The sequence below is a fragment of the Rana temporaria genome, chromosome 9 (genome assembly GCF_905171775.1).
Source record: "Rana temporaria chromosome 9, aRanTem1.1, whole genome shotgun sequence".
Taxonomy (NCBI): domain Eukaryota; kingdom Metazoa; phylum Chordata; class Amphibia; order Anura; family Ranidae; genus Rana; species Rana temporaria.
In genome coordinates, this window is record NC_053497.1 from 25,119,784 (window position 1) to 25,136,185 (window position 16,402).

The window sequence follows — 16,402 nt, forward strand, 5'->3', positions numbered from 1 at the left end:
AGCGATTTTTTTTTTTTTTCGGTACTGCGACATTATGGCGGACACTTCGGACACTTTTGACACATTTTTGGGACCATTGGCATTTTTATAGCGATCAGTGCTATAAAAATGCATTGGATTACTATAAAAATGCCACTGGCAGTGAAGGGGTTAACACTAGGGGGAGGGGAAGGGGTTAAGTATGCCTGGGTGTGTTCTTACTGAGGGGGGGGGGGGGGGGGCCTCACTAGGGGAAACACTGATCCTCGGTTCATACATTGTATGAACAGAAGATCAGCATTTCCCCTGCTGACAGGACCGAGAGCTGTGTGTTTACACTCACAGCTCCCGGTCCCCGCTCTGTACCGAGCGATCGCGTGTGCCCGGCGGCGATCGCGCCCGCCGGGCACACGCACGGGAGTCGGGGGCGAGCGGGGGGCGCGAGCGAGCGCCCCCTAGTGGCGGCTGGAAGAGAGGACGTCATATTACGTGCTCTCGCCCAGCCGAGCCAACTTGTCGACGTATAACGGCGGACAGCGGACACCGAAGTATTGCATCTTAGATCCGAAGGCGTACGAAGACGTACACCTGTCGGATCTAACCCAGAAGTCGTCGTATCTTGTTTTGAGGATTCAAAACAACGATACGACGCGGAAAATTTGACAGTACGCCGGCGTATCAGTAGATACGCCAGCGTACTTGCTCTGTGGATCTGCCCCCTTGTCTCTATACCCTGTAAACAGTAATTTCATCATAAAAAAACATTTCCTTTACAACTCCTTTAAATGTTTTAAAAAGTCCTTCAAGTGAGATGAACTTTTGTTCTAGGCACTCTTCAGTGCACATCCAAAAATGTAGGGAAGAAAAAAAATCCTACTTGACAATACCATGTAATGTTGCTGTATGAAAACAGACAAGTGTGAATAGGCTTTTAGATATTCGCAATCTATAAAAGAAACCACAGAGAAAAAAATAAAAAATAGCTTTTTATTGTTCATTTCATTCCATTGTTGCAATGCAATTAGTGCCTTCTGTTTTCAGATTTCAATCCCAGAATGCTCTGCAGCGTTATTATTATATTTTATCTTTCATTTGTTTCCCTCTTGTGAAGAAATTTACACCTTGGTCTGTTACGCCCGCTGCTTGGTCACATTGACATATATGAAACTCAAGCATCGCCCCAGACTGGAACAGAGAGGAGCTACGAAGATGTCCAAGAGACTTGCCCACAGCGTCCGGATGGGGGGCATACAGATATTGCAGAGCTGAATGCATGGCATAGCACACCTGCAAATAAGAAAACAGATACCAATATAATGGCAACTAACAATACATGGATATAACAATATGGTGTCTGTAGATATTGGCATATTCCAACCACTAGACTAATTTGTTGAATGAGAATAGAATCACTTTAAGAACAAATCACTAAAGCTGGCTATAGACATTAGAAAAGAGTTGGACTGCTTAAATTCCACATAAACATGGACTCTCCTTTTGAAAGAGACTCTGGCCCGGATTCACGTAGCACTTACGCCGACGTATCTCGAGATACATCGCGTAAGTGTCAATGTGCGCCGTCGTATCTATGCGCCGTACCCATAGAACTAGATACGCCTGAAATTAGGCTTCATCCGACCGACGTAAGTTTCCTACGCCGTCGTATCTTTGGCGCATATTTACGCTGGCCGCAAGGGGCGCTTCCATGGATTTACGCGTCGAATATGTAAATGACTGAGATACGCCGATTCACGAACGTACTTGCGTCCTTTTGCAGTAATATACGCCGTTTACGTAAGGCGTACGTCCGGCGTAAAGTTATTCCACATATAGGAGGCGCATCCCATGCAAAGGTATGGACCACGGAACAGCCGTCGTATTTTACGTCGTTTATGTAGTACTACGTGAATAGGGCTGGGCGTAGGTTACGTTCAGTGATTCGACGTATCTTAGGCGTTCGTTCCGACGTGATTCTGAGCATGCGCACTGGGAAGCGTCTACGGCCCATCATTTGCATGGGGTCACGGTTCATTTAAATGTATCACGCCCACTTCCACCTACTTTGAATTAGGCCGGCGTACGCCTAGGAATTTACGTTACGCCGGCGCAACATTGGGAGCAAGTGCTTTGTGAATACTGTGCTTGCCTTTCTGTGTTACGTCGGCGTAGCGCATATGAGATGCGCTATGCCGGTATAAAGATACGCTCAGGTATGTGAATCCGGACCTACATGTTTATTTGTCATAGACTCCAATGGCTTGGATGAAGCCTCAGCACCCAGATTTCATGCAATATCAGCATCTTACAATCAAACAACTGTTTACCATATGTGGATGCACCCTAGGATAGCAAAGAGGATGCCTGAGATCAGGGACACAGGAACGGCACACAGCAAGGAGATGATTCGATAGCACCAGAGCTTAGAGGATTCAAACAAGATATCACTCCAGGTCCAGACTTTGTCAAAACTATGGAATGAGTCCGGTTCAGCTAGGACATCTGAAAAATCTACCTGCAACAAGAAATGCAATGAAAGTCAATTTGAAATGTTTAGACAGGGGAGACTCTACTTGCAGTGCGCTCATGCTGGAACCCAAAAAGTCAGTGGACCTTTGTCACCCTTTGGTAAATTCGAATCTGACATTGTGTTGCATTTTAAGGGTCAGTCTACCCAAAAAAATATATATATGGAGAAAGTAGTCTGGCTACTTGCATATCTCCAGTATGGATGAGCTTGGGTTCGGTCTGGACCAATGTTCAGCTGAATGTATAGGAAAGCTATCACTTCTGGGCCAATCAGCTGTGGGAGGGGGATTCCCTACCCAGCAGCTGCACATACACAAAGGGGCAGGGATGCTTGTGACACCATTAACCTAATATGGCCATATTAAGTCCATGTCCTTAACGCAATATGGAGATTTCGACATACTGTATTGGGCTAATGATGTTAAGAGCGTCCCTGCCTGTTTGTATACATGCGGCTGAAGATGAGGAATTCCGCTGATCCTGCCAATAGTGCATTTTTGCCAATGTGCTGCTTCCTGTAATAAGGTATGAGATTCTTAATTGTCTTCACCATCGATACCAGACTTAAAAATAAAACTAGGAAACGATATAGACCAGCCGCTGCGCAACACACCCGGCCCAAGTGGTTAGCAGGTAAAAGCAGCCTCAGCTCGATTCATCCAGACCACAACTCCAACATGTTTCGCCCTGCCTTCAATTAAGCTCCAAGGGTAGGGCAAAACATGTTGGAGTTGGTGGTCTGGATGAATGGAGCTCAGGCTGCTGTTAACTGCTAATCACTTGGACCAGGTGAGGTGTGTGCGGCCGGTGTATGTCTTCCTATTTTTGCAGTATGCTTTGGGTCTGGACAGATCTTTCCTCAGCCTGCACCGTCACTAGCCAGTGGTATCCTACTCACGGGACCTTGACAGCCTGGGGACCCTTAAGCATTTATCATGGATCCATACCAGACCCTTTTCCTAGATGTATGGGGAGCCCCCACAACAAAAACAAAAAAAGGCATGGTGTCCTGTCCCGTCCAAAATCCATACCAGGCCCCTTTCCTTGATTTGGGTCTAAAATACATTTTAGAGGGGACCTGGCAAAAAATAAAAGGCATTCCCAAAAATCCATTTCAGACCTTTACCTTAACATGCAACCTAACCGGCCAGAAAGAGTTGGGGGGCAGCGAGTGTGTGCCCTCCCTCCTAAACCATACTAAAAGAGAAGTATGTTTTTTTTTGCTATTCATACTTACCTTGGGGGATGGAGCATCAGGCTGATGCTGCCGCTTTCCCCCGGCGTCTCTGCCCTGAGAACAGAGCCACCGAACACCGCCAATGGCTAGGTCCTCACTCCTCCCCAAGCAGAGCCATACTGACTGTCAGTTAGCATGGCTTCTGCTCTACTTCTCAGCGCTCATTAGAGCGCCGAGCAATGGAGGGGTGGGGAGAGGCTGTCTCAGTGGCTCGCTGAGACTGCCATCAATCAGGGCAGCTGGCGGATCCCGACTTGGAAGTCGTGATGACGCGCAGCCCCGACTCAGCGACGTTAGCGGAGAGTGGACTTCAGACAGCTCTCCGTTGAAAACGGGTCCTGTGATCCAGAGGAGAAGCCCAGCCTAAAAAGCTCAGGCTGGACTTCTCCTTAAGCCACATGCCCTTAACATGGGGAGAGTATCTTGCCCACATGTTGATGGGGACAAGGTCTCTTCCCCTCATCCCTGGCTCAGAGGATGTGCGGGTCTGTGGGAGGAACTCATCAGAATCTGGAAGCCCCTTTTAAAAAAAGTGGGTCCCCAGTTATCCACCCCACACGACATGCAAATTATGTGATGTTAATAAATTCTGAGGTGTAATGAAAAAGTATTATCGATGGAGAGCAAGAGTATGTACTCCTTCCAAACTATTCAAGGTGCCATAATCTGTCTTGGGTATAATTTGAATATTATAGATGTCTACAACTTTATATATCTCTATAGGCCATCAGTGATGACATCCCAAACAGAATTTATTTTTACTGTAACTTGTACAGATTGGCTAAATGGGAGCTCCGCTATTTAATATTATCACTAATATTTTTAGTATGTTGAAAAAGTTACTCTGACCTACAAAAAAGTCAATGCTTGAGGCATCTATGGAGATCAGAAAGCAGTTAGATGGGGGCACCAAGTCGCTGCCTAAAGATCTTTCCATAAACGTATATGCAGGGATCGGCTGAGTGTATTGTGTCTAAGGATTTGGGATTTGGTGCTTATTGTCAAATAAACATTTCCAGACCCAACAGTAACCAGGGTGCAAATCTACATATGTCTTTTCAACGCAAGCATTTTCTCATGTCCCGCCCACCCGGTAAAGAAAAACAAGAGATCAGACAAGCGATGACCCCAGTGCAATGTAACTATGCCATGGATATTTCTGTATTGCATTCCATGTCTATGCAGTTGCAAGCCATAGCAGCTGTGCGTTATAGGGATGGATTTCTGTATAATCAACACAGGCCATGGCTCAGGACAGCAGGAATGGCAGGGGCGGCACACCGCCACCCACACATCATCTTTCTGCCAGTAGCAAATTCTCATGTATAGTAAAAGATTTTAGACTTGCACCCCCTTAAAAAAAATTTGAGCAGGCCCCCCCATAATGTCTGTGCCTGAACAGTCTATGTATTTTGGTTGGTGGAATATCTTAAGTGTGCTAACAACTAGACCTGAACTGCTATCTAGGTCGGGTGACAGCTGCAGGGTAAAGAATGTAGGGTGACGTAGGGGTTCAGCATGAAGAACCACAGTGGACAGCGGGGGAACTCGCTATCTGATGCACCCTGAAATTACTAATGGCAACTGGACCTAGAGGTCCTAAGAAAGTCACCATTTCCTACCTGGGTGGGGACTATCGGCAGGGAAGAGCCATGAAAAAAAATATTTAGACATTCTCATAGATCAATTCTTTATCTGATAAACCAAGATATGTAGTCTTTTAGGTCTAGCAGGGTAGCATGAACAGTTCAAGTCCAACAGATTCTGAGCTCAGTTCTTACAGAGCAATAGGAATTGGCAGAGGTTGCCTCCCTTAGGGCCCTTTCATGCAGGCCATCTGATTGGGTTCACCTGTCAGTTTTCAGGTGGACCTGATTGGAAAGTCTGTGCATTTCTATGGACCAGAGGGTGTAAACTGGCTTCTGTCAGTGTGAGAGGACCCTTGTGCTCTCAGTTCACTCAGGCACTTGTCTTTTTAAGGGTTTTCAAGGCGTTCTGCAACAGGAATCCAATGAACGCTAATCCTGGCATGGGCGTCTATGACTGACGGCATGGCTCCTGGAATTCAGAGCCGTTGTTGAGCACTCCCTTGCATAGAGCTGCAGGATCACGTGACCAGACAGAAGCTGATTAAAAATGGGCAAGTGTACAAACATCTTATTTTATACAAGCTAGACAAGATACTGTGTACAGAAGGCCCCCCGGGTAGACATATATTCCATTGAATTTTTTGACAGTTTTAGAAAATTACAGATTGAATGAATGAATGAAAACTTATATAGCGCAGCACATGGGAATTTAATCGCCTCTGGGCGCCTGTTGTTCCTGTCTCCTTTGGTATCAAAAGAGATGAGTCTTGATCTTTCTCCTGAATGCTAAGTGATTCTTCTCCAACCGAATGCTGGTTGGTAAAGCGTTCCATAGTCTAGGCCCTTGGACCGCAAATCTCCTTTCTCCTTTGGACTTGTATCTGGCTTTGGGTATCTGGAGGAAATTTTGATTGGTGGAACGCAGAACGCGATTGGGTTTATGAGCTTTTATTTTTTCGCATAGATAATGGGGAGCATTCCCATAGATACATCTATGCGTTAGACAGAGTGCTTTAAAAGTGATTCTGTCTTTTACTGGCAACCAGTGAAGGGCTCTCAGTGAAGGTGAGATTGATTCCCAAGGTTTTTTCCCAGTCACAAGTCTAGCGGCCGTATTTTGAACGACTTGTAGACGAGCGATTTGGTAGATTCAAATGGAAGGTCATTTTTAATAATATTAAATTACTAAAATGGCTTCTGTGGCAATGTTTTATGTTGTGTGTGTGTGTGTGTGTGTATATATATATATATATATATATATATATATATATATATATATATATATATATATATATATATATATTATTCTTTTTTTTAAAAGAAAAGGGAAGATTTTTAAATGAACGAATGAGCGTTCGCACGAGAATGCATATGAAAATTCTCACCATTACAAATGAGGGGCAGGGCCACAGACAGAAAGAACCTAACAGAGAGTCTAAGGCCTCGTACACACGAGGGGACAGTCCGATGAAAATGGTCCGCCGGACCGTTTTCATCGGACATGTCCGCTGGGAGATTTCGGTCTGATGGCTGTACACACCATCAAACCGAAATCCGCACGGACAGGATACGCGGTGATGTGGCCGCACCGTCGCCGCGACGATGACGCGGCGACATGCGTGACCCTGGAAGGTCAATGCTTCCATGCATGCGTCGAATCACTTCGACGCATGTGAGGGCTTTCGGCCGAGCGGACATGTCCGGTAAGTCGTACAGACAACCGAACATGTCTGACGGACAGGCCTCCAGCGGACATGTTTCTTAGCATGCTAAGAATCATTTGTCCGCTGGATACTGTCCGATCCGCCGGAAAATTGTCCGGTCGGCCGTACACACAACCGACCAGTTTCAGCGGACAGATCCGGTCGTGTGTACGAGGCCTAACCCTTCTTCATTATATCCAAAATGAAAAACAAAGTTTGGTCAAAAAAATTATAGGGATCTTATAAATTTGACACACTTAGTGCAGCGCTTTCTAAAACAATATCTTGTTCATCAAAAATAAAATAAAATAAAAACAATGTGCATAGAAATCATATAATATCTACAAAAAATAATCCAAAAACCTATGTGAACAATGTTAAATACATATATGAATAATGTGCTTATCTCTTCAAGACACCCTATGCAATATTCAAAATATGTTCACTCATCCAGTAATAACATGTACAAGTACATAAAACACCATAAAATCTTTTTGCAAAAGCCAAATGTGTTCACAAAATTACTAATAATACAGTTATCGTAAAAGCAAAGAAAAGGACTATCAGTAGTGAGGATTGGACTCATTAGGAGTACTGTGAAGTGTTGAAAAAGACAAATACATAGATACTTATGTCCCGACAGCTTTATGCCGCGTACACACGGTCGTTTTTGTGATGAAAAACGTCATTTAAAATGATCGTGTGTGGGCTTCACATCATTTTTTGTCTTCTAAAAAACGACCAAAAAAGAATTTCGAACATGCTTCAATTTTTTATGTCGTTTTTCAAAATGTCGTTTTTTTGTGTCATAAAAAATGATCGTGTGTGGGCTAAAACAAAGTTTAAAAACGACGTTTTAAAGCCGCTCATGCTCAGAAGCAAGTTATGAGACAGGAGCTTGAATGGAACAGAGTGCCGTTGATGTGTTGTACGTAACCGCGCTTTGCTAGAGCATTTTCAGAAAACGATGGTGTGTGGGCAACGTCGTTTTTTATGATGAAGTTAGAAAAACGTCGTTTTTTTTCATGGTGAAAAACGTTGTTTTATTTCACCCCAAAAACGACCGTGTGTACGCGGCATTACACTCGTTGGTGTGATCTGTGTAATCTCAATGTCAACGTCAGCCTTTCAGGTCCTGCCCCTACATGTTTCGTCACACCTCGTGACTTCCTCAGTATAGAGACACTTATGCAACTGTATTATTAGTAATTTTGTGAACACAATTGTTTTTTTGCAAAAAAGATTTTATGTTTTTTTTATGCACTTGTACAAGGTATTACTGGATGAGTAAACATATTTTGAATATTGCATAGGGTGTCTTGAAGAGATAAGTACATTATTCACATATATATATTTAACATTGTCACATACATTTTTGGATACATTTTTGGAGATATTATATGATTTAAATTGCACATTGTTTTTATTTTATTTTATTTTTGATGCGCAAGATATTGTTTTAGAAAGCGCTGCACTAAGTGCATTAGAATAATTATACTACACATTTTAAAAGGAAGAGTGTTGCTGGCAGCTTTAGTTTTCAAATGCAGCTGCTCACAAGAATTTTATATTATACATTTAACAAGTGCAAATATAATTCTGGGAATCTTATTAGGGCCTCATTCACACAGACGTTTGGGGCCGTGTAATGTACAATTTGGGCATATTTCTCCGCCCGTGAGCCAGGTCCTGTGTACAGCAGCCTATAGAAATCAATGGCCCTACTCGGCTGTACGCAAGTCATTGGTGGTACTTGTGTAAACACAAATGCGTGCAAACGATGTACAACCCTGGACACTCCCAGGAAGACAAACATGCCCAAATTTTACACTGTATGGCCCCAGCCACCCGTGTGCCCAGAGCAATGGTAATGGGAAAGTGTGATGACCCAAAACGACTAAAAAGAAATCAAAGCCTCAGGCCTCATTCACACAGGCGTATCTATCCGTACACCCGGGGTCATGCACATGCAGCCACACAGCTGTGAAGTTTGGGACTAGTGGCTGTGCCTATGCAACTGATGCATCCCTATAGACATAAATGGGCCTGCCTGCACGCGGATGCATGTAACACTTGTGCATCCCGTGCGACCAAAGACGACCCTTGGAATGGGTTTATGGATAGATATGCCATGTGAATGAGGCCTTAATGCTCTTTTACATGGGCGGCAGTGTCTACCACCCTCTGAAAAGTTATATGCCGTGGATTGATTTTCAAAGGGCGGTAAAGCAGCGGCTGCCAGGCATTCAAGAGAATCCTACCACCTCCGGAATGCCGTTTTTTTGTTCTTCTTTTTTTTTTTTTTCTCAATCAAGTTGTTCTTCTTAATATCAAGTGGGTTGTATATTAAACTACCACACAACAACCACCACTAGCCAAGAGTTTGGTTCACAGTGGTGGCGTGCTCCCATTGAGCTTAAAGGTTTGTTTTTTATTTTCTTAATAGGTTCCTTTAAGCTAGTGCATGTTTCACTTACCTTTTCCTTCGATTTCCCTTCTAAAAAAAATTAATTTGTCTGAATTCCCTTCTAAATTTTTTTTTCTTTGTTTTCTCTGTCAGAATTTCTCACTTCCTGTTCCTCCTCAGTAAGCTTGCCCCCATCTTCCGAGCCGTTCTGGCTGGGGGTTAGTCAGCCAGAACAGCTTACTGAGGAGGAACAGGAAGTGAGAAATTCCGACAAAGAAAACAAAGAAAAAAAAAACATTTAGAAGGGAATTCGAAGTAAAGCGTAAATGAACCAACAATGCACTAGCTTTGGAACCTATTTAGAAAATAAAAAACAAACCTTTACAACCCCTTTAATGAGTGAATTTGTTGGAAGGTGCTGCCTGTCAAATTCTGTAAGCCGAGTTTAAAATGCCGAAACCACGTTATTTGTAGAGCCCGTCTGGCTGCAATGTAAATTTAGCTGGCCAGTTGAGAGAGGTAAAACCGAAGCTCGACCTACTGATTTTACTATCCTCTAGCAGCCCTTAATGAATTGCCTTCCATAGGCTGAAATCAGACTGGCTACAATGAGGTTCTGCACATCTTTAAAGCGAGTTCACCCGAATTTTTTTTTTTAACCTTAGATTGATGCTCATTATGTGAAGGGGAATCGGGTAGTTTTTTTTAAAAATGAAGCAGTACTTACCGTTTTAGAGAGCGATCTTCTCCGCCGCTTCCGGGTATGGGCTGCGGGACTGGGCGTTCCTATTTGATTGACGGTCTTCCGACAGGCTTCCGACGGTCGCATACATCGCGTCACGAGTAGCCGAAAGAAGCCGAACGTTGGTGCGGCTCTATACGGCGCCTGCGCACCGACGTTCGGCTACTTTCGAAAAATCGTGACGCGATAGATGCGACCGTCGGAAGCCTGTCGGAAGACTGTCAATCAAATAGGAACGCCCAGTCCCGCAGCCCATACCCGGAAGCGCAGACAGAATTCTCACCGCTCCAGGTGAGCCTCGTGATGATCAGGGGTTGTTGAACCACCAGGGTGCTGGCAATGCGGTAATGGCAAAAAACAAAAGAACAAATGCTGGACAGCCGCACTCCAAAATTTTCTTTAAAAGAGATGTCTTTATTTTCAACTGTGCATACAGTCACTGCAAGCCCACAAAAATCAGTATGGCCAACGTTTCGCACTGGCGTCAGTGCTTAGTCATACCCGGAAGCGGCGGAGAAGATCGCTCTCTAAAACGGTAAGTACGGCTTAGATTTTAAAAAACTACCCGATTCCCCTTCACAAAATGAGCATCAATCTAATGTTAAAAAAAAAGGTTTTAGGGTGAACCTCCACTTCACTTTGCATCGCTTTAATAAATAATCCAGTAGGTGTCAGTATATTCTGCATTAGGGCTCCATTCACTTCAAAATCCGCATATGCATGGTTGGAATTTCCGATGGAAAAGAGCTTTTCATAGGATATTCTGACCGTGTGTATGCCGCATCGAACTTTTTCCCTCGGAATTTCTGACGGACTTGGATAGAGAGCAGGTTCTCTATTTTTCCGTCGGAAAGTCCGACGGAGTTTTGCCCAGTCAAAAGTCTGACTGTGTGTACGCGGCATAAGCACTCCATGAACGCACGCAAAATGTGCCAAAACATTTGATTAAAAATGCATGAGGCTCAACACCCAAAAAGGTACATTAGCTTCTGTGGGGTGTTTATGCCCATTAGAAATTACAGTTCATTGTAAGAATGTGCAAAAAAACGTGCGTTCCATTGGAAGCCCATTGCAAAAATGCAGTAAAAAATGTGCTTTCACACGATGCTCAGATGTGAGTGCAGCCTAAAGGATTCCGGTATATACATACATATATGTCTATATAGATACCTTGAGGTGCTTGTTGACCCCCCGTGGATCCCGCACATCTAGTCTTTGGGGGGCATCACTGTAGACGGCGGTGTTGGCTTGACTTTGCAGATACTTTTCATCTTTGTCACTATCCATTGGACATTCGATTAAATATTGATCAGGAATCATTGCAATCGAGGTTCAGGAGCCGAGTTGTGTCGAATTTGATCGGTGAAGGTCTGGGGTGGATATGAACCTTGCGTGCAGAACCTGGTCCGATCTTATTCTAAAACAAGGCTTTGTCCAAACTAACTTTCCGAACCTTCCCCTGTTTTGTGACAGTTCCTTCCACCACCTCTCCCTGCCCTGTTGGAGTTACTGTGGATAATATTTCAGAGCTCCTCTCCCTCCCTCTGAGGCCTGACACTTTTCTGTGACATGCCAGACCCAACTGGCACTATGATATAAATATGGTGACCGGAACGCCGACACCCCAGCTGTGCTGGATTATCTGCCCCTGCACTGACCATTCATAGGACGGCCGTGTGCATCGCCTGCATCATGTTGGAGGTCTGCATGGAGGAGCAATGTGATATTCTGGAAGACGGGAGAAAGTGTTGGGTGAAATGTAAAGGGAGTCTGCAAGAGATTTAAAGCTGAACTCCAGCTCTGGTGACACTTTACATAGTTTGTGTGGGCCAAGTTGGTTCACTAACGTGAGGCTGCTGGGTGCATTGCTCCCAACAGTCCCTGATTTCGAGGGACTGTCCCTGATTTGAAAACAAAGGCCCAGACTCCAAGGCCCAGATTCTGAAAGGGCTTACGACGGCGCAACGCCATGTGCGCCGTCGTAAATCCTAATCTGGGCCGTCGTATCTATGCGACTGATTCTTAGAATCAGTTACGCATAGATAACCATTAGATCCGACAGGCATAAGGCTCTTACGCTGTCGGATCTTAAATTCAATTTTTTTTTTCGCCGCTAGGTGTCTCCTCCGTCGTTTTCCCGATCGAGTATGCAAATTAGCAAAATACGCAAATTCCCGAACGTACGCGCGGTCGACGCAGTGAAGATACAACGTTTACGTTAGATTTGCGACGCGTAAAGTTGCCCCTGCTATATGAGGGGCAACCAATGTTAAGTATGGCCGTCGTTCCTGCGTCGAAATTTAAAAATTTAGGTCGTTTGCGTAAGTCGTCCGTGAATGGGGCTGGACGCCATTTACGTTCACGTCGAAACCAATGACGTCCTTGCGACGTCATTTCGCGCAATGCACGTCGGGAAATTTTAGGAACGGCGCATGCGCAGTACGTTCGGCGTGGGAACGCGCCTAATTTAAATGATCCACGCCCCCTACCCGGATCATTTGAATTAGGCGGGCTTGCGTCGGGGAATTTACGCTACGCCGCCGCAACTTTACAGGCAAGTGCTTTGTGAATCAAGCACTTGCCCGTAAAACGTGCGGCGGCGTAACGTAAAGGAGATACATTACGCCCGCATAGTTTTACGCCGAGATACTAGAATCTGGGCCCAAGTCTCTTACCCGGGACACAGTAGAATCTATCACAGAGGCGCTCAGCCATTCATAGAAAGCAATGTATTCTTGCAATGAATACAAAGCTTCCTCTGATTGGCTGAGTCAGAGGCTGTGACATGATCAGCCTGTCTCTTTGACTCAGCCAATCAAAGGAAGCTTTGCATTCTTTGCTAGAATATAACGCTTTTCTGAATGCTGAGCGCCGCTCAGACTCTATCCCAGATAGCAAAGATAACTTGCCACAAATTTGTGGCAGTGTTAAATTGAAATGCCCCGTACACACGAGCGGAATTCCACTCAAACTTGGCTTGCATACACACGGTCACACAAAAGTTCTCTGAACTTTAGAGTGTTAAGAACGCAGTGACGTACAACACTAGGATGTGGCGAGAAAAGGAAGTTGAATGCTTCTGAGCATGCGTTGAATTGTTTCCGAGCATGCATGTTTTTTTTCCCCATCGGAATTCCATACAGACGAACGGATTTTCCAATAGGAATTTTTTCCGTCTGAAAAATTGAGAAACTGCTCTCTATCTAAGTCCGTCGGAAATTCAGACGAAAAAAGTCAGATGGGGCATACACACGGTCGGAACATCTGATGGAAAGCTCCCATCTGACTTTTTCCATCGGAAATTCCGACCGTGTGTACGCGGCATAAGTGTTAACTTGCTGCACATTTTCACTGGCAAGTTATACACTTGCAGAGCACTTGAAGTACAAGTTCGAGTTGACACGTTTCCAATTTGTAGGCAAAGTTGCAGTGGTGAATCTACAGCAGGAGCTCTGTAAGTCTACAGTATGAAAATAAAGTCACAGTGACCCCTGTGGTGGGATGACTATTGCACAACATAACTGAACCAGAACTTGGGGTTGCTCTTAAATTTACCTGCCAGGTATAGCTACCTTGGCTAATTGTTGAGGATCAATTGATTTCACTCTAATGACACAGGCTCGGAATTTCCAACAACAAACGTTCGATGGGTGTATTCCGACCGTGTGTAGGCTCCATCGGACATTTGCTGTCTGAATTTCCAACAACAAAAATTTGAGAGCTGGTTCTCAAAATTTCCGTCCAACACAATCTGTTCTCATAAATTCTGAGCATGTGTAGACAATTCTAAGCACAAAATTCCATGCATGCTCTGAATCAAGTACGAGATGGAAGCACTCGGTCTGGTAAAACTAGCGTTTGTAATGGAGATAGCACATTCGTCAAGATGTAACGGACTGAAAAGCATGAGGCTGAAAAGCGCAAATCGTCTCTCACCAAACTTCCACTAACACAAGATTAGCAGAAGGAGCCCAAAGGGTGGCGCACTTGGTATTGAACTTCCCTTTTATAGTGCCATCGTACGTATTGTACGTGACTGCGTTCTTGGCGATCGGAATTTCCGACAAAATTTGTGCGACTGTGTGTATGCAAGACAAGTTTTAGCCAACATCCGTCAGAATTAAATCCACAGTTTTGTTGTCGGAATGTCCTATCGTGTGTACGCGGCATAAGTATGTAATTTCTGCACTTCTCTCTTTTGCCGCTAGGTTGGTGGCATTAAATAAGACAAGGGCAATGCAAGGTCAGATTATGAGTATATATGGGGTATTTCTTAAATCTTTTCTTAAATCTCTTGACTTGCCCGGAGAGCCTATATGTAGCACCCTGGAGTTTAGGCAGAGTTGCTCCTCACAAACGTACTTGCCAGGACTAGTTATCCTGGTTGATTGTTAAAGATCTATTGATTTCTCCCTAAGTTTGGCCTTGTTGCACTTTTCTCTTCTACCACTAGGTGGCTGGGTACTTGACTTGAGAAGGGCAATGCAAGGTCAGGTTATTGGTATATGGGGTATCTCAGACAATGGGCAGGGGTTTTCTTGAATCCCTTGGCATGCTGGAAGAACCTATATATTTGGGAGAAGTCAGGTGATCTATGGTCTGTGCCACCTGGACAGCTGTCTGGGTGGACATGTGTTGTATTGTCCAGGCTATCCAGAAGCAAGAGAGCAGTGCAAGGTTGGGATTGCGGCTTGCAGTCCAACCAGAAGTGCCGGTTCTGCCTGCCGGAGAACCTGTCATGGTCGGAGGTAGAGGGGAAGCTGTCGCCATGAAGGGACCATCCACCTTATTACCAGGGACCACAGTGAGTAACTGAAGCAAGTACCGGAGCAGTATTCTCACCAACCAGGTATGGTGAAGAGTCGGGAAACTTCAGTGGGTGTCAAGTCAAGGACCCAGCCAGTGGAGGTGATGCTTGCAGAGCAGTCTTGTGTGACAAGCCAGGGACCGAGTGGGCCAGTGGGGTGAAGCTTGAGAAGTGTCTGGAGTGACAAACAAGGGACCGAGCAGAGAGGTGGGGGGTGACGCTTGAGGAAGATACCACAATGAAGATTGGAGGAGCTCAAGGGATTCAGTGGCAGTGAATCAGAGGGTCTAGTGAGAGACTGGGAGCTCAGAGGGCTGAAGAACCACAAGGAGTGATTGTAGTGAAAGTGAAAGGACTGTTAAGACTGTTGCCATAGGAGACAGCATTCCTATACATGCAGATGTGACATCTTGCTGGATGCCTTTCCCTGCATGTCCTCCTATTGAAGTCTCAGAATCTGTCAATTGATCTTTCAACTACTTAAGGGTGTCCTGGTCCTAGCCCTCTCTCCCCCAAAAAGTTTGTTAAGAGAAATAAACTTTCTTTTGCATTCAAGAAGTGTCTGGCGCCCAATAACTTTAACTACTCTACACTCTCCATGCCTCACAACCCACTACATACAGAAGGATGTCAGATATCCCTGGCCCTGGAGGTTCTTATTAGATCAAAGGAGGCCTGGGACCTTGCTACATATATATTTGGGTGGAGTCAGGTGATCTGTGCCACCTGGCCGGCTGTCTGGGTGAACGTGCATTGTATTGCCCGGGCTGCTAGGCCGGTAGACAGCTTCCCCTCTACCTCCGACCTCCACAGGTTCTCCGGCTGGCAGAACCATCACTTTGGTTGGACTGCAAGCCGCAGTCCTAACCCTGCACTGCTCTCTTGCTTCTGGATAGGCCCTCAGACAACCTAGCAGCCAGATGTGCCCAGAATAGGCCCAATCTCTGGCCTAGCAGCCAGGGCAATACAACACACGTCCACCCAGACAGCCGTCCAGGTGCCACAGACCATAGATCGCCTGACTTCACGTTAATCCCTTGGCATGCTGGGAGAGCTTATATATTCAAGAAAACCCCTGCCCATTGGCTGAGATACCCCATATACACATAACCTGACCTTGCGTTGCCCTTCTCGTATTTAGTACCACCAAGCACCCGGCCACCTAGTGGTAAAAGAGAAAAGTGTAACAAGGCTAAACTTAGGGAGAAATCAATAGATCTCTAACAATCAACCAGGATAACTAATTCTGGCAAGTAAATTTGTAAGGAGCAACCCTGCCTGAACGGCAGGGTGTTACATAGCATTCCTACGCATGTAGATATAGCGTCTTGCTGGATGCCTTTCCCTGCATGGCTTTCTACCTTTACAAGTCTCAGAGTCTTAGGGCTGGAACTTAACATTCCAGCCCTAAC

General features: G+C 45.0%; 1 protein-coding gene across 1 annotated transcript; it reads right to left on the reverse strand.

The window, feature by feature from the left end:
• Positions 1-947: 947 nt before the first annotated feature.
• LOC120914414 (caveolin-2-like) lies at positions 948-11,782 on the reverse strand. Its single transcript, XM_040325110.1, has 3 exons — positions 11,354-11,782; positions 2,304-2,491; positions 948-1,266 (listed from the first exon to the last, which is right to left on the reverse strand). The coding sequence occupies exons 1-3, from the start codon at positions 11,501-11,503 to the stop codon at positions 1,110-1,112; spliced, it is 495 nt and encodes a 164-aa protein (XP_040181044.1). The 5' UTR covers positions 11,504-11,782; the 3' UTR covers positions 948-1,109.
• Between the last annotated feature and the right edge of the window lie 4,620 nt (positions 11,783-16,402).